At 42.3% G+C, this 19,184-nt stretch overlaps 1 protein-coding gene across 1 annotated transcript in view; it reads right to left on the minus strand.

Moving 5' to 3' along the window:
* The window catches only part of SLC14A2 (solute carrier family 14 member 2), a 70,183-nt gene that overhangs the window by 18,633 nt on the left and 32,366 nt on the right, over positions 1-19,184 (minus strand). Inside the window, exons 10-14 of the mRNA XM_020985743.2 lie at positions 11,313-11,435; positions 6,164-6,246; positions 2,867-3,029; positions 1,677-1,866; positions 543-671 (exon numbers count right to left, since the gene is read on the minus strand). Of these exons, the coding sequence (XP_020841402.1) occupies positions 543-671; positions 1,677-1,866; positions 2,867-3,029; positions 6,164-6,246; positions 11,313-11,435 (688 nt within the window). The remainder of the gene's footprint in view (positions 1-542; positions 672-1,676; positions 1,867-2,866; positions 3,030-6,163; positions 6,247-11,312; positions 11,436-19,184) is intronic.

The raw sequence follows: 19,184 nt of genomic DNA on the forward strand, positions 1-19,184 counted from the left end.
GTGCTGAAGAGGTTGTCTCACACATTGGGCCAAGGATTCAGAGAATGATGGTAATGGTACTGGCCTACTCTAGGGGCAGAATGGCCATCTCTAGAGAGGGATACATAGAGATAGAAGGGAGATAGGGGAGCTGGGAAGGGACGGGAGCTCAGAACCAAATGACAGGCAAGGCTCTAGAGTGGACTTAAGGTTTAGGTTTCCCCCAAGCAGAGAAAAGAGGCTTTGAAAGGGCCAGGGGAGTAAGGTGGCTGTTCTTCAGTCTTGACTGACTCTTCATGACTCCATTTGGGGTTTTCTTGGCAAAGATTCTGGAACGGTTTGCCATTTCCTTCTCCAGCCCATTTTACAGATGAGGAAGCTGAGGCAAACAGGGTTAAGTGGCTTGCTCAGGGTCATATAGCTAATAAGTGTCTGAGGCTAAATTTGAACTCAGGTCTTCCTGAATCCAGGCCTGTCACTCAATCCACTGTACCACCTAGCTGCCTCAGGGGAGTCGGGAGGTTTACTCAATTCATACCCACAGTTTTATTGATGCGACTTACCAGGACATGGACATAACAATGACAGGGAGTAAAAGCCACCAGTAATAATCTCCTTTATCTGAGAACACAGCTATCAGCAAGCCCACCAGCACCCCATTGTAGCCATGAAGTCCTGCTGCAATCAATGACCTGGGGAGAGAGAAGGAGCACAGGACGTGAGTGAGAGGGTAGTGACAGTAGTGTCCTCCATGGCTTGTCGAGAGAGGCCGAGGCATCTCCTCTCTCCCTGATCCCCTGCAGGGCTGGGGATCCTGCGGCCTTGAGGCCACAGGTGGCCCTCTAGGTCCTCAAGTGCGGCCCTTTGACTGAATCCAGACTTCACAGAATAAATCCCCTTAATAAAAGGATTTGTTCTATAAAAGTTGGACTCAGTCAAAGGCTGAGCCCGAGGACCACCTGTGGCCTTGAGGCCACAGATTCCCCACCCCTGCAGCCTAACCTCTCCCAGGGTCTGAAGTTCTGCCAGCAGAAATTCTTGCCCTTTGGGGTTAAAAGTGCCCTTAAAGTCCTCTAAGAAGATATGAATGTCCCTGGAGTAAATTATTATTCTGTTCTAAACCACTGACCCTTGAGGGATTTCTGACACAGGTGCTGTCATGAAAAGAATGCTAGGTTTGAAGTTAAAGGGACTGGGCTCTCTAGACTCCAGTTTCCTCGATTCTAAAATGAGGGGGTTTTGACCAGACCCAAATCTATGATCTGTGGCTTGGATAGGAATCCCAGCTCTGTCATTTACTTCCTGTATATCAACCTCATTTTGTAAAATGATGAGCTTGATCGCTATCTCTAAGGTTCTTTCTAGCTCTTAATCTTGTTTGTTTAGTATTCCAAATAATAATAATAATAATAATAATAATAATAATAATAATAATAATAATTTCTAGCATTTATAAAGCATTTTAAAAGCACTTTATGTATATTACTTCATTGGAGCCTCAAAACCCTGGGAGGTAGGTGCTATTATTATTCCCATTATACAGATGAGGAAACTGAGGTAGAGGCTAGAAGACTTTATAGAAGAAAGGATGGTCTCTGAAGGAATGAGATGAGGGGCAGGTAAAAGGAGGGAGGAAGGAAAGGGGTAGGGTGCACATGGCACCAAGTAGAGAGTGTGCAGCGCCCCCCAGGACTTACTTGTCCTGACTCAGGATGAGGGCTGTCAGAGTAGAGATGATGGTTCCCAAACAGCCTGAGATGGCCCACCAGGGGTTCTGGACAAAGAGGCCCATGATGATGATGAGGCCGCTGAGAGGGTTGTTCACAAACATCACTTGGGATGTGCCCCTTAAGATCCAATCCAGGAATTGGAATACTGGAGACTTGTCTGAAAGAGGAAGACGATCTGCTTTAGGGACCTCCCAGGAACGTCAGACTAATGCCTGCGAAGGCATTGTACTAACACTGTGCCCCTAATACTATGTTAGGCACTTGGGAGGGAGGAGGGACACACCACAGGGGAGACATTATCATTTCCCTTTTGTCTAAAGCTGGGTTTACACTCAGCAAGTTAAACCACCGTTTAGCCTAGGTCAGGGGTTTGTCACCTTTTTTTGTACAATGGATTATTTTGGCAGTCCAGAGAAGCCCATAGATTCCTTTTCAGAGCAACGTTTTTAAATACAATAAACAATATACATAGGATTACAAAGGAAACCAATTATGTTGAAATACAGCTATCAAAAGATTAGAAAAAGTTTATGAACTTATTTGTTCAAGTTCGTAAACACCAGGTTAGAACCGCTGAGTTAAGTGTATGTTCTGGTGTCAGATAAAGAGCCCTGGCTTGGATTTAGGATACCTGGCTTCCAACCTAGTGCCCTCATTTTCATGATAAGGTCATAGAACTGGAGCTGGGAGTCACCCAAAGATGATCTAGTTTAACATCTTCATTTACAGAGAAGGAAACTGAGGCACAGAGAGGTGAGATGCCCAACCCCAGGTCACAGAGGTTGTAAGCATCAAAGGCAGGACTTGAACCCAGATCTCCAGAGCATTGTCTGTGTGACCTCAGGTAAATTGCATCACCTCTCTTGGCTTTAGTTTGCTCACCCATCAAGTGAAGGGATTGGACTGGAAGGTTCCTTCTAGCTCCGATAAAATATAAATTTATGAAGGAAAATGCACTAATAATTCCTCCCAGGAGGTTTGGGCTGTTGCATAGGTAGAGTCACAGAGCCTTCCTGAAAGGTCCTGGCCCCTGGCTTAGGGCTATGGTTTGGGATATGCTTCAGAGATGTCATTTTGGTAAGACTTGGCATTGCCTTGTTTTTCTCCTGGCTACTTTTTCTGGGTGGGGACAAGGACTGTTCTCGCTGCTTCTTTACCTTTAAGTCCCTCTCCACATTCCTTCATTTCTCCAGTGATGTAGCTGAGGGCTTTGCTGAGTCTTTTTCTACCAGCAGCCAAGGAACGTGGGATTCGAGAAGTCTTGGCCACGTTTGTCTCCACCTTAATCTCAGTGCTGTCCTCCATGTTGTTACTGAGATCCTGTATGGGGAAATGACAGACACACAATAGTTTTTCATATCCTGAAACTCCTCCATTGAAGCAGGGTATGTTGGAAAATTCACCATACAAAAAAAGCAAGAAAACTGAGTTATCTTCCTGGTTTCATCCTTACTGTGTGTGGATGATCGTTCTGTGCCTCAGTTTACCCAATGTGTCAAAAGGGGTTTATCTTTGCCTTCCCTATCATCCAGGGTTGTTGTGAGAGAGAAGCAACGTCCATGTGGATATTTTGAAACATAAAGTGCCATAAAAAGTGTAAAATGATATTATTGGGATAGCTTTGGGAGAAGTGAGATGAGGAGGCAGGAAAGGGCATAGCAGGAAGGAAGAATTTGTGGCTGCTTCCAGGAAGGGAAATGATGGAATGTTTGTAGTTAAGGTTTGATTTGAGTGGTACTGAAAAAGAAACCCTTGGCTTCTGTTTGGCTCAGTTTCAGGAGCTGTGTTTCTGTGTGCTGGTCACAAAGAAGAACATCCCAAAGGTGGGACAAATGTTGGCAGAAAACCAAAGCATACTGATGTGTGAAAAGAGCCTGGATTTAGAGGCAGAGAACCTAGTTTTGAGTCCCTACTATGCTCCATTCTTTTTGTATAGTGAGGACCCAAGGTGGAAGGAAGAAAGAAGTAAGCATTTATTAAGTGATTACTATGTTCCAGGTCCTGTGCTAAGCATTTAACAAATATTATCTTATTAGATCCTCACGACAGCCTTGGGAGGTAGTTACTACTATTATCCTCATTTTATAGTTGAAGAAACTGAGGCAGACATTATCCAGACTTATCCAGGGTCGTAGCTAGTAAGTATCTGAGGCTGGATTTGAACTTGGGTCTTTCGGGCTTCAGTCCCAGCACTCTATCCATTGTGCCACCTAGCTGGTGCCATAATAGAAAGACCTTTGGATCTGTCCTCTGCTGCTTCTTGATTGACTTCCAGCAGGCCACTTCACCTCGGTCTGCCTTGAATTGATAATCACTAAGGTTCCTTCCAGTTTTGAATTCTATGATTAAATTTGAGAATTTTGAGAGGAGAAAAAGTTGATTCTACCACACAGCAGAGCCAAGTCAGAAATGAGTTCTTCAACAGACACCTTGTCCCACAATGAACTGTTACTCTGTAACGTGTAGGCTACTAATCAGGGTCAGGTCAACTAACAGTGGTAGTATTAGTATTCTGTGTTTTCCATCTCCAGGGATAGATTTTTATAGGTTATTGATCCTTTTGGTAGGTCCACAATTGTTTCTGTAGGAAAGAATGCTTTCTTCTGGTCTTCTTTACTTCAATTAATTTTAGTGGATAGAGCCCTGGACCTGGAGTCAGTCAGATCTGAGTTCAAATTTTGCTTCAAACACTTACTGGTTCTGTGACCCTAGACAAATCATTTAACCTCTAATTGCCTCAGTTTCCTCATGTGTAAAATGAGGATAATAATAGCACTTTACTCTCAGAGTTATTGTGAGGTTCAGACGAAATGATATTTGTAAAGCACTTCGCAAACCTTAAAACACCATATGCATGTTGTTGTTATATTATCTCAGCTCTGACAATTCAACATGTAAGGACCTTCAACATAGGCAATCTAGTAGTACCATGCCAGCGTTCTCTTCAAATAAGCTGGGGTCAAATTGAATGAGTGCCTTTACCTAGAGTTTTGTTACAAGTGTGTATGTGTTTGTATAAATGTATGTGTGTATACGAATAGATATGTCTATACAACACATGTCTATATAGACACATACATGTAGATAGATTCCAACTCCAAACATATATATTATACATTATATAATAGAGAAATTTATCATATAATTTTGTTTATATGTATTATGCATGTATGTATGTATGTATGTATGTATGTGTCTGTCTGATTTATAGGACCAGTATTCCCAGGCTGCTCTGACATCTTTATGGTAAGTCATACTACATTGGAGCATGCCATTATAAATGGGATAGCTTTATCTGAGGCAGTGTGGCAGTCTATCTTCCATTTCCTATCCCAGTTATTTTAGAGATTGAAGAAACTTAAGCCCACTAAAGTCTAGTGACTTTCCAAGGTTACACAGCTAGTAGATGGTGGAATTGGAATTAGAACCCAGGGCCCAAGTGCTCTATCGACTACTGTGCCATGTTGCTAACCTTGGATGACTGATTCTAAGGCTTACTCAGCTTTATGATTATGGATAAGTTACTGAACCTTTCAGCCTTAGTTTGTTTAGCTATATGATAGGGATAGAATTGTACTCTTAAGGTGGTTGGGAGGAAAGAGCTTTGTGAAACTTTGTTCAGTCATTTTTCAGTTCTGTCTAACTCTCCATGACCCCATTTGGAGTTTTCTTGGCAAAGATACTGGAGTGGTTTGTCATTTCCTTCTCCAGCTCATTTTATAGATGAGGAAACTGAGGCAAACAGGGTTAAGTGACTTGCCCAGGGTCACACAGCTAGGAAGTGTCTGAGGCCAGATTTGAACTCTTGAAGATGAGTCTTCCTGACTCCAGGCCCAGTGTTCTGTCTACTGTGCCACCTCTATACCCTCGTGAAGCTTAGAGAACTCTATAAATGTGAGCTGTTACCATTTGACTGACCATTGACCTACATCTGAGTAACAGTGCCTTTGGGGTTCTATTTGGTTTTATATACCATAGGCTCAGCTAAAAAATTTAAATACCTTGAATTTAATATTTTAGTTTGTGCATGAACAGAGTGATGATTGTTCATTTTGGAACTGGAAGCTACCAACTCTTCCCATCCTTGTTCTTAGACAGTAACTTTATTGGTTTATTTCCATGATGGGGCAGCTAGGTGTCATAATAAATAGAGTGTCAGGCCTGCAATCAGGAAGATTCATCTTCATGAGTTCAAATCCAGCCTCAGACACTTACTAGCTGTGTGACTCTGAGTTAGGTATGCCACCCTGTTTGCCTCAGTTTCCTTATCTGTAAAATGAGCTGAAGAAGGAAATGTCAAAATACTCGAGTAACTTCGCAAAAAAAAAAAAACCAAAACACCAAACCCAAATGGGTTCATGAAGAGTAGGATACGATTGAACAAAACTCCATGATGGGAGTTATTTCTCTCTTGGCTGTTTCTCATGCCTTAAGGGGTGCCTTTCAATACTCACAAGAAATTCGTGTGTGGGCTTCTGGTAGGGATAAGGAAAGTGATGTTTGCTTTGTCTCTCTTGGTGTTCAGCTTTTCCAATTACTGGGGAAAGAAAGGAAAGAGAATGTTGGTTGGTTAGGACACCCCTGAGCTAGTATTTCCACAGAATATCTTCTGGCAAGTTGGACACAGCCTGAGCAATGGGGTGAGGGAGAAAGAGAAGAGGGAATCTTAAGACCTCGATCTGAATCCCACACCTACTGCTTACTGTCTGTGTGACCTTAGGCAATCTCATTCTATTCCCTGGGCCTCAGAATCCTCATTTGTAAAAAGAAGAGATTTGCCTGTACATGGTCTCACAAGGTCTCTTCCAACTGTGAAACATGTGTTTCTTCTACTATTCAGCTGTGTGACTTGGGCAGGTCACAACCTCTCTGATCCTCATTACGGGATCAGCCTAAATGATCTAGGAGGCTTTCTGGTTCTAAATCTTTCAGTATCATTTAATCAATTTGTAGCAGCACAGGAAATAAGATATTAGAGCTAGAAGGTGAGCTTGTAGATCTTCTAGTGTACCCCCTATCCCCTCACCACCTCTAATTTTATTGATGAGGAAATTGAGACCCAGAGAGGTTCAGCAGGAGAGCGGGCACTTGAACCCCCTTCTGACTCCAAGTACTTTCTATACCACCATGTTGGTCATTTAGTTTTCGCTGAAGTACTGAGCAGTACAAGGGGTGATTGGGATTGGGATGCCAAATTTTAATTATCTGGGAACCAATTAACCAAAGTGTACAATTAGTTTATTGTTCTGTTTCCCCATCACTCCCACCCTCTTCCTTGGAGAAAGAAGTGGCATATCCCTAGAAAAGGAGACATATGAGATTCAGTAAAAACAGCAGCAACAAAACCACCCACAGATCAAAGCCAATGTATGTCTTGGGCTCAGCACAAGTCCATCTCCTTCTCCTACACTTTCTCTGTCTCCATCTCCAGGGCTGAACAGCGGTCAGTGATGCTCAGGAAGAGGACCTCAACACCCTGCGAGATTCTCAATCAATTAAAGACAAATTCAACAGGCAGGACTTAATCAGGTGGGTGAGACAATTTAGAAAGTTTTCAGTAACAAGTGTTGACAACAAAAATGTCTTTCTGCTCAATCCTGAATTGCTTAGACTGACTAGAATCAACTCTAACACTCCCATTTCCCAAGTATTCTAATTCCTGGGGGCTTTATCAAATATAGGCTAAAGAACTTTGAAGCAGAGGGTATGGTATAGTTGTAAGAATTGTAATCCAGTCTCTGACAATTATACTTCTGTCATCATTAACCTCTCTGGGCCTCAGTCTCTTTTTTTTTTTTTTTTGTAAAATGAAAGGATTGGACTTTGAGGTTCCATCTACCTTTAAATCTATCATTCTTCCTACTCTCTGACCCTCTTCCATCTATGATCTATCTGCTCCTGGAATAAGACAAGACAGATGGGTAATAAACCCTGAGGCCTTGACTCCAAGTGTAATTATATTTATTGAATTTCTTAATGTGCTAATCAGTCATCAAACCCCATGTGGAACAATGAGTGATCTGTTGGGATTTCTAAAATGCCTATAATAACAAGCTAGCAGAGAGGTTCTTAGCAGTACATATTCATTGATTCTCTTGTCATCAGTGTGTCTTTTTGTCAAGTCAGGGAGATGCCTGTTCCTACTGAGGTCCCACAGGGAGTCTTTTTTGGGCAGGATTATTAGGCTGGTAGAGAAAGGAATGTGGTACATGTAAATTGCCTAAATTTTAGCAAAGTATTTCACAAAGTCTCATAACTATTCTCATGGCAGAGATGGAGAGGTATGGGCTAGATAGGAATATAATTAAGTGAATTCAGGCTTAGTTGAATGGCTGTCCTTAAAGAATAGCCATTAATAATTTGATAGCAACACGGAAGGCACTCTCTAAGTATGGTGCTCTAGGTATTTGTGTATAACATTTTTATTAATATTTTGAATAAAGGCCCAAATAGTGGGCTCATCACATTTGCAGAGGACTTAAAATATTTTTACAGATATGAATATTAATATTAAATTGAATAGGGATAAATTGCATTATCTTGTAGTTGAGATAAAAATATCAACTCACAAATAAATAATAAAGGAAGTGTGGCCAAATAATTTGTCTAAAAAAATGGGGGTAGGGTTTGGTGGGATAAATCAAAGGTGTCAGACAGGCAATCTGAGGGCCACATGCAGGCAGCACCATGAGCTCTTAAACCAGGTTACAATGTAATAGGGAAATATTTAACAAAAATGAAAATACAATAAAATATAAATGACATTATATTTTAGGACTAGGTTAATATGCACCCCCTGGGGATCTTAATGTACAGATTAGTGGTCTCCTTTCTATTTGAGTTTGACACTGTTGGGCTATACAGTTATGCCTTCCACTTCATGACTTTCCCATTTGTGATTTTGATATATCAGGGGTTGGCATAAGAAATTAAATGGGAGTTTTGGGGGAGTTTTATGAAAGCTGTAAATGATGTGCAAAGCCCAGCAGACAACACAGAAACTAGAAACTCAGAAATGCATAAAATACAGTATAGTATTTTTATTGACATCGACCTATGTATAGCCCATGACCAAATACTTAACTTGGATTTTATAATAAGATAGTATAAACACTCCATAAAAGAAAAAGAAAAAAATTCAGACTTCTTCTCTGGTACAAAGGGAGGGCTAAAAATTTTTATGTAGATATTTCCAGGTCCCAGGGGTGTAGTGTCCTTAATCCCTTGCAATGTGGAAGAGATAACTGTATATTCAGTGAATTGAAAATACAATATAGCAGACCCCTAAAAAAAAAAGCTAATGGGATCATAGGCTGCATTGAGAAAGGCAAATAAAGACAAGATAGGGGATAATCTTCCCTGGTCAAATCATATCTGGAATATTGTTTATGCATAGATTTTGGGAAGGGCACAGGGGAGGGAAATCAGGATACAAATGGCCTTGGTATCATGACATATGTTTGTTGAAAGAACCAGGGGTGTTTAACTCAGAGAAGATAGAACCTGTCAAGAGCCATGATAATTGTCTTTGGCTATTTGACGGCTTGTCCTTTGGAAGAGTAGACTTAATGTTTGTTTTGCTCCTCTACTCCATAGGAGCAATGATTTAAAATTGCAAAGAAGCAAATTTACTTCAAAGGGAAAAACTTCCTTGTAATGAGGAGTGTTTTAAAATGGAATGGGTTGCCTTTGAAGGTCGTAGATGCTAGGTGGGCTCAAAGACCATCTACTCCAAACCCTCCAATTTATAGAGGAGGACTGAGGCCCAGGAAAGTTAGATGAATCGGCTATGATTACACAGCCATTATGTTTCAGTGACAGAATTTCAATGCGGGTCTTTCTGTCCATTTGTTGTTATTGCTGAGTTGTGTCAGAGTCTTTGTGACCTCATTTGGGGTTTTATTGGCAAAGATACAAGGGTGGTTTGTCATTTCCTTCTCATTTTACAGATGAGGAAACTGAGACAAACAGGGTGAAGTGACTAGCTCAGGATCACACAGCTACTAAATGTCTGAGGCCAGATTTGAACTCAAAAAGGTGAGTTTTCTTGACTTCAGGCTCAGAACTCTATCCACTGCACCACCTGGCTGCCCTTTCTGTCTAAAACAAAATTAATAAAAGCTTACTTATTTATTTTTTTGAGTAGAAGTATTGCATTCCTGATTCTTTGGATCCCTCTGCTGGTTAGTTATGAAAACAGCAATGTGTCCCTTGGAATACTTGTATTTTTAAGAGTCTATTTGGCTCTCCTGCTCATCTCACCCATTTGCTAAGTACCCGAGATTTTCAGGCGCTAGGGTAGTTTCCAAAGAAATTAAGAGTGTCATCATGAATGGGTTGGAAGATGGCATTATAAGAGCAAGGAAAAAAATAGTTCCCAAGCTTTGTGAGGAAGTGAGACTGCTGGCTCAGCAGATGCATTGCTCTTCATTCCTTTCTATTTTTCATTACTGTGCAAAGGCTCCACCCAGTTGTCTCCTCCTTCAAGCCCTCCTGTTTTCCATGTATCTCCTGGAACGTCTCATTTTTCATTAAGTCCTTTCACATACAACCCTGAAATGTTCCTCTCTCTTCGCCTCTTTTCTATCAGGGTTGTGGCTGACTAGGCCACTAGGCTGTCTTCTAAATCATCCCTAGTTGTTCTCATCAGAGACAGAATCCTGGGTCTGTATGTATATATATGTGTGTGTGTGTGTGTGTGTGTGTGTGTGGTGTGTGTGTGTGTGCGTGTATATATATGTATATGTGCATATATATAATACGTATATATATGTGTATATACGTATGTGTGTATGTGTGTGTATATACTATATATATATATACATACACACACACACACACACATATATATACATATATATATATGTATGTGTGTATGTGTGTGTATATACTATATATATATATACATACACACACACACACACATATATATATATACATATATACACACACACACACACACACACACACACACACACATATATATATATATATATATATGTATGTATATCTGGCTAGGCAATGGGGTTAAGTGACTTGCCTGGGGTCAGACTGCCAGTAAATGTTATGTGTCTGAGGCTAGATTTGAACTCAGGTCCTCCTAAATCCAGGGCCAGTGGCTCTCTATTCACTGCGCCACCTAGCTGCCCCTGACAGGAGTATATTTCTAGCAACCAATACAATGACTGTAACATGATGGATACTTCATAGATATGTGTTGAGTTGGTGCCTAGGCCTCCTCATCTGTAAAGGGAGAGGTTTGGACTAGTTCATCTCTGAGGTCCTTTCTAGATCTTCATAAAAAGACTTGATATCTGATAGTCTGAGGCTTTCTTGACAGAGTCTGGCCTGGCCAGACCAGATCTGGGTATTGTGTTGAGTTCTGGGTACCACATTTTAGGACACAGATGCAAGGAAGAGGGCTCCCAGGATAGAGGAAGGACAAGTTTGCTGAGGGTTTGGATTCTGGAAAACTCAGCTTCAGAAAACCTCCAGCCTGTGGTGGATCCATTCCTATTCTTAGACCTCCTCCCATCCCCAGTGGTAGACGAGAGGATAAGAATGGGGAGAGGAGTGGAAAAGAGGAAGAAGCATCAATCTCACCTTTACTCCTCCTCCGTATGGAGGACCACTCAATGTGAAATATGTGGTGTCGCCTGGGCACAGCAGCCTCTAGGCTCTCGTCCTCTTTTTCTTCAACCTTGGGAGGGTGCTCCTCACTGACACCTGGCCAGGGGTACGAAATCAGAGACAGATTCCAAGTCAGTCCAAGTTGTTTTCTGAATAGAGGGTAAAATCAGGGAGCAACAGGAAATGAAAATCAAATATGATAGCTGCAAAGGATGAAGCCCAACGAGGCTCCTAGGGAGGCTTGGAGGAGGATCACTGGGCATCCAGTTTCACTTCCGTATGTCTCCAACAGACACCATCCCACTTCTTTTCCTCTCTTGGTTACACTCAGGTCTAAGGGGACACCATTTTACATGCTGCTTTCCCCAAAGCTGAGTGTCACAACCAAAGGAACTCTGGTCTTGGACCTAGAAGACCCAGATTTCATCCATGCTCTACCTATCACTTAGTTAGCCTTGTAATCTCCCTGAGCTTTAGCCTCTTTGTCTGTAAAATGGAGATAGTTTTTACACTGCCTCCCTTACAGGATTAGGGTGAGGACAATGCTCTATGGTCTATTTTAAATCACTAAATGTGAATTGTTCTTCCTTGGGCTCTGTCTCTGGCTGCTCCTGATTCCATTGGTATAGGGAACTCCTCATGAGGAAATCCTCCTACCAATGAAGATGGGCACTGTTCTATAATTATATTCTTAGAGAATAGCCTTGGGGCACTGAGAGGTTAAGTGACTTCTTGACCGCATTGTACAACCAATTGTGTCAGACATGGGACTCAGACAGGTCTTCCTGACTCTAAGATCAGACCCCTGCTACTATGCTACCCTGCTTCTCTAGAAATCCATGTTCTGTAGAAGCCTCAGTTTTGTCTGTCCATGAATTAACTGCCTACTTCTTATTTATTAAATTCAAACCATCCCACTTTCTTTTTTTTTCAAACCCACTGAGCATCTCTCCTCCTTCCCAAGCAAGAAATCTGGAAGGGAGAAAGAATGTGAGGCTGAAAGCATGGGTCCTGAGTAGAGAAATCAACAACTCTGAGAAGGGAGAAAAACAACATTACTCAATTGACTTGAATTAGTGAGTTGGGAGTATTTAGGGAAGCAAAATCTCAGGCAGGTTAAGAAAGAGTGAGAAACAAAAAAGCAAAGTCAAAGTCAAAAGGGTTTTTTTTCTTTTAAATCCACGTCTGTATGAAAATAAAAACCCAGGGCTATATTTTGTCAAGCAAAGAAATATCATAAAATATCCATTCCTGGGTAGATATTGCTGACTTAGTGATCTTCTCTTCCTTATTTAAGAGGTGGAGATGCTTCAATTAAAGAGATGGATCTCTTAGAATGGAAATTCCAGCACTGAATGCGAGAGGGGAACGTGTTCTTTGATGGAATGCCATTCCTGGTTGCTCTCAACCCACATATGTAGGTGACTATTTACTCTGCCTGCTGGTTGGCCTTAAGTAAAACAAGGGAAGCTGCCTATTGGTTCAAATTTCTGGTTATTTTCTCTTGGAACTATGACCTAGGAACTATAATCTCAGGAGACATGATAGACTTGTCATGATGTCATTTTCTGAAGACCTTGTGAAACTCTTGCTTACTTCTTCCTGTCCTTGCCATCCCCATCGTAATCAAGCACACTTCACATGAATCGGTTCCATAATATGTCCCTAGGCCAGTGTGAATTACAGGTCAGCTGTTCATTAACCATCAGCTGGGTTCTCCAGCTGTGCAATGCTACAGCCGTGAATCAGATCAGCTGTAAGAGACATTGGGTTGTAACCTGTCGCCTTAAATCCCCTCTGCCATGAGAACAATTACACTCTCAACACCTGGTGGCTGCTTAGACTCCAGCTGGAAACTAATAATTTTTAATTTCACATTAATACATGCTTTAAAACTGTCAAAAGTTGCTGACCTGTTATGGTCTTTGAGCTGGGGAGGGCAGCTCTTATCCCCATTTAACAGATAAGAAAAGTGAGGTACTTCATATGTTTGTATTCAGACCATTAGCTTGCCCAGGGCAGGACTCCTGAGACCATTGTGAGGAAACTCCCTCTGCCGCTTAAAATCGTGAGTCGTCTAGAACACAGAAAGGTCACCCAGCTACTGCATGTCAGAGGCTGGACTTGAAGCCAGGTCCTCTGGGCTTTGCGGCCTGCTCTCTCTCTCTCTCCTTTAGGCAATGCTGCCTCTTTTATATGTAAATGTAAGCTGCTCTCAGTATTATTAGGGCTGGTGAATCCCTCATTATACCCATATAGGGCTTTGCACCTAGAAAGTGCTCACATTCTGTATTTTTTCCTGGAATAGAGGTTAGTCTTAGTAGTTCAGCAATTCCTCTGCATGCCAGTGGTGTTTGAAGCATGGCTCTCCTCCCCACAGAAGCCTCCTTAGGTGCCCCAACGCGGGGGGTCTTGTGCTAGATCTTGTTCAGGTCCATTCCAGGACGTGGTGCCCCTCCCTCCTCCCCCCGCCCCCCCCCCCCCCCCCCCCCCCCGCCAGGAGACTCCCTGAGCTCTAGTGTTTTCCTAGGCCAGGGTCCAGTGGTGCTTACAGGTGAGGGAGAGGCAGTTACGAGTGTTAATGATTTGTTGGGAAACACTTTTCTGGAAGAGCGGCCCTCCCACTGTGGCCACACCTGACCTGACTTCTAGCAAAAACCCTGTAAAATGCCAACCATCCAGATGTCAAAGGTGACAAAGGCCACTTTGGGTCTTGTAGAAAAACACACAGGCAGCAGCAGAGGCTGTGCTTCCTTTCCTTTTGTAACTTCTAAAGGGTTCCTTTTGATGAGGGAAAAAAGGTCCTTTAGATGAGACAAAGGATTCAGATTTTCTTTGCTAAAAAGCCATCTTCACTGACAGGCCGCAGGGTCTGCGAGTCTTCTCCTCTGTTACTGGGTTTGGATGTGCCCCTTAAAACCTGTCTCCTGGACAGGAGCTGGCTTTCTTTCAGCCCCACATCATTTGTTAGAAAGAAAAATGGGGAACTCACCCCGTGGAGAATCTAGGTAGCCACAGCTTGACCCATTCAGCACACCCTCAGCAGCACCTCCCTTGCCTCAGCATCTCTTTTGACCTCCTCGCCCCCTGCCTCCACCCATTCACAGTCACTCCGAGGCAATTTCCTCAGCATTAAAAGATACGGCCATCACATTTTCCTCCCAAAGGCACGGGTCTGATGAGGTCACTCCTTTGCTCAAAATCCTTTAGTGGCTCCCTATTGTTTGTAGGATAGCATGTGTACTACTTAGCTCGGGACTTAAGGCCCTCCTCATGTTCCTCTTCTTCACACACTCATATCTTTCTAGCCTTTTTTCCTCCTCACACTCTACATTCCAGCCGAACTCCACTAGCGGTGTGTTCCTTAAAAAGGTCTTGCTCTCTCCTGCCTCCACATATCCATGCCTCCCTCCCGTGTGTCTGGAATGTGCCCCCTCCTTGTCTCTGGGCATCAAGCGATTTCTCTTCCTTTAAGGCTAAGCTCAAGTACTACCTTCCCCATAAAGCCTTGGCTGATACCTGCAGCTGAAGGTGATTTCTCCTTCTTCACATGCCAGAGCATTTTTCCTGGACCACTTCTTTGCCTCTGGGTCTGAAGTCAAAAAGACCTGAGTTTCATTCCAACCTTAGACACTTACTAGCTAGGTGATCCTTGGCGAGCTACTTACCTCAGTTTCCTCAGCTGTAAAATGGGGCTAATGGCAGCATCTACTTCCCAAGTTTGCTGTGGGGACCGAATGAGATAATATTCATAAAGTGCTTAGCCTATGCCTGGTCCACAGTAGGCGCTTAATAAATGCTTGTTTCCTTCGCTCCTTTCTGTCACATTCTACCTTGTAGTATACTGATTTGTATGCAAGTCTTATTGGCCCTACTGGATTTTTACACCCCTTCAGGGCAAAAAAAGCATAATTTTTCATCTTTGTCTCTTCAGCATCTGGCTCAGTAGCCTATGCATAGAATTCAATTGAATTCAGCAAACTTTAATTTGTGCCTTGTAAAGAGTAGTCCTTGAGCTTGAGAAAAGAACCATCTCTTTCCATGTTGAAGTCATATTCTTTTAAGCTATTTTTCAGAATATCATGGAATCATAGAATGCTAGAGCTGGTAGGGAACATAGAGATTATCTGATCCAGTCCTTTCATTTTATAGATAAGGAAACTGGGACCCAGAGAGAGGAAGTACTTGACCGAGGTCACACAACTGGCTAGTGGCAAAGCACTGATCCATGTTTCTGTAGGGTGGTATTGTTCAGTCGTTTTCACTCTTTGTGACCCCATTTGGGGTTTTCTTGGCAAAGATACTGGAGTGATTTGCCATTTCCTTCTGTAGCCTATTTTAGAGATGAGGAAACTGAGGCAAATAGGCTTAAGTGACTTGCTCAGAGTCACATAGCTCGTAAATGTCTAAGGTCAAATTTGAACTCATGAAGATGAGTCTTCTTGACTCTAAGCCCAGCACTCTGTCCCTTCTGTAGGGTACATTGACTTTTAAACTATGGCTGACATTTCCTAGGGGAAGCAAAGGAAACAGGAGCAAAGAACCCTAGGGAATCTAAGAAAAGGGAAGGCCTGAGGAAAGAGAGAATGAAAGATTGGAGCCATGTCGATGTGGGCACAAGGAAGTGAATTATTTTAAATTGTCATCTAATCACTCAGCCAATTCTCAATGTTATTATTCATAATAACTCACACTGCTACATTAGGACTTACAAATCCCATTAACATTAGGATTTACCAAGATTTTCTCCATCAAGATCTTCAAGCTCAGATAGTGGCAGTATTATTATTCTCCATGCAGATGATGAAATTGAGGTTTAGAGAGCTTGTATGACTTTACTCATGGCAGAGAACTATTAGAGTCAGGACTTCTGACTCTGGGTCCATTATTTCTTTTGTTATTTCCTACTACCTCTTTCTGGAAGAGGAAGAGTATGAATCATGGAAATCCATGAGTAATTCATAGATCTGATTTTAGGTAATAGTGTTTAACCTTTTCACCTGTTCACACCTTCTGCCTCTGTACCTTTTCCCAGAGCTGCTTACCAGTAGGCTAATTGGTTGGATTGATTTTCAACTCCTTTTACATACTATGCCTACTGGGAAAGATGGAGTGAAGGAGAAGGAAAACTTTTTCAAAAATATAGCCAATCAATCATCAAATGCTATCAATTTCTTCTTCAACACCTCTCATATCTGTTCTTTCCTCTCTATTCTCACTGTCATGACGCTTGGCCCTCAGCTCCTTGTATTTGCATTATTGAAAAAAATTTCCTGACCAAATTCTCTGACTCTCCCTTCTCCAATATAACCTACACACTGTCAAATTCCTCACCCCAAAACACCTTTTATCCCATTCCTCCCTTGTTTAGGAAGTTAAAATGGTTTCATGATCATTTGTCACCGTAAACTTCAATTCCTCCATCTAGGTTTCAAGCCACCTTCATCCCCCAATCTGTTTGCACTTGATCTATCCAAATTGTTTCCAACTTTTCTCCTATACAAACCCTTCATTCCATTAGGCAGGTCTCTTCACTCTCATGATAAGTCCTATCCTACTTTTATTCATACCTCCATCACCTTACAACCTGAATAGACCTTTCTGTCATTCCCTTCTCCGTCATCTGAATCCTCCTCATCTTTCCATACCCAACCCAACTTCTGTCTCTTCTATGAGGATAGGAGAGAGAACATCTACTCCCTTCTAGGAAGATAGGGATCCATGTTGCCACCCACAGTAATCTCTCAGTTCTCTGCATTTTATTTTGCCATTTAGAATCAAAGACATTTCAGAGTTGGAAAGGACTTCAGATCATCTATTCCAACTCCAATGTGAAGTATGAAATTTTCCCCCTGCTCAGTATGCTCACCAGGTGGTCATCTCATATCTGTCTAAAGACTTCTTGCATCAGGCTACTCCTTCCTTACCAAGGTAGACTTTTCTACTTTTGGATAGCTCCTACAGTTGTTGAAAAGTCTGTGATCCTGACTTAGAGTCAGGAGCATCCTCTTCAATGCTGGATTATTCACCATGTGTTATTCCTTTCTCCTCAGTTAGATTATCAGCTCTTTAAGAGTGGTGTCTTCTCCTCTTATATTTCCTCATAGCACCTACTATAGGGTAGGACCATAAAAGTGTTGGATCTGGGTCTTCTGACATGGAGGCCAATACTCCTATTATGCTCTGCTACCACTTTTTCTAGGAGAGAAAGTGTGTAAATCATTGAAATCACAAATAATTCACAGATCGATTATAGCCAGTAGTCAATATTCAGTACATCAAATGGACCCCTTGAAAATTAAATGTTGTCTATTTTTAGGTGGTAAAAGCAGGGAGAACATCAGAGAAATAAGATGTTAGCACTGGAAATGACTTTAGAAATCATCTGGTCCCAACTACTTATATTACGGATGGGGAAACTGAGGCCCAGAAATGTTAAATGATTTGCTTGAGGTCATATAGTTAGTTAGGGATAGGGCTGGGAGTGGAACCCAGGCCCCCAGACTCCTGATCCAGTTCTTTCTACTATACTATGATATACACATAGTGATAAAAGTAAGGTACCCAGTTACAGTCTTGCAAACCAATGATGGACCTAGGGACCACTGCTTATGTCGTGTTGGGTCAGTCTTTTAATAAATCCTTAGGATAGAAGGTACAGGCTGACTGGGCTTCAGAGCCTTTTTAGATTAAGCAAAGAGGAAGATAAGAAGGGGGCACTTTTGGTAAAGATAACATTTAATTCAAGGAGACCCTGGGGATTTGGGGGACTCCTAAATGTTTAAAGCACACTAGAAGAGACCCAGGGGCATCCTAATTCCCTTAAGCCTCTAGGACTTACTCAGATCCATCATCCTATGAGACAACATAGTGAGGCAGAAAGTGTTGGACAGGAGTCAGAGACTAGGTTCTGATCTCAGTTCTGTCACTAGCCAGCTGTGATACCTTGGATGAATCACCTCACTACTCCGGCCCTCAGTTTCCTTCTTTGTAAAATAACAACAACTATAACAGTAATAATAATTGGCTAGCATTTATATAGAGCTTGCTACATGCCAAGCACTTTACAAATATCTCATCCAATCCTCATAACAACCTTGGGATGCAGGTGCTATTGTTACCCAATTTTGCAGCAAAGGAAATGGACCTAGGGTGAGTGATTTGCCCAGGGTCATACAGCTAGTAAATGTCTGAGGCTGAATTTTAACGTGGGTCTGCCTGACTCTAGGCCTGGTACTGTATTCCCTGTACAACACAGCTACCTCATGAAGGGAGTTGGATTCAATGAGCTCTAAGTTCTCATCCAGCTCTCAAACTCTGTGCTATATGGTGTTCCTTTGAGTTGTGTGCAAGTCCCCAAGACCCAAGAACACATGTCTCAGTGAAAAGGGGTAACAGGAAGAAACAAACCTTTCTCCTTTCCCTGCTGGTGACTTGGAGTGTCCTGTCGGGAGATGAGTCCTTTCTCTCTCCTGAGACCTCGTCCTTGGGCTCCCTTCAGCAAGACACCACCAGACCATTGGGGTGTTGAGGTTGCTGCTTGTCAGCACCCTTCCCCTGAATGAGGGTAGTCCTTCCAGCACTCAGCTTCCAGGTGCCTCCTTCCTAGACTCTCATCCCCTTGCCTCTGAATCACTTTATCTCATTCTCTTACTTAGTTACTTAAAAGTATCCTTGCATCCTCTAATCTCATGCCTGGAGCATCTCTGCCAATGGGTGTTGGGTACCATGGAGGTGGAGAAGGAAGAACAGGGGATAGAGGGAGAGGGGAGATGTCCTCTTTGCAATTCACTGGCTTGCTATTATTTCTTTCTCTCCTTTTCTAGTCTTCCTGTCAAGTGACAA

This window comes from Phascolarctos cinereus, unplaced genomic scaffold (assembly GCF_003287225.1).
Source record: "Phascolarctos cinereus isolate Bilbo 61053 unplaced genomic scaffold, phaCin_HiC Scaffold_4;HRSCAF=312, whole genome shotgun sequence".
NCBI classification, from domain to species: domain Eukaryota; kingdom Metazoa; phylum Chordata; class Mammalia; order Diprotodontia; family Phascolarctidae; genus Phascolarctos; species Phascolarctos cinereus.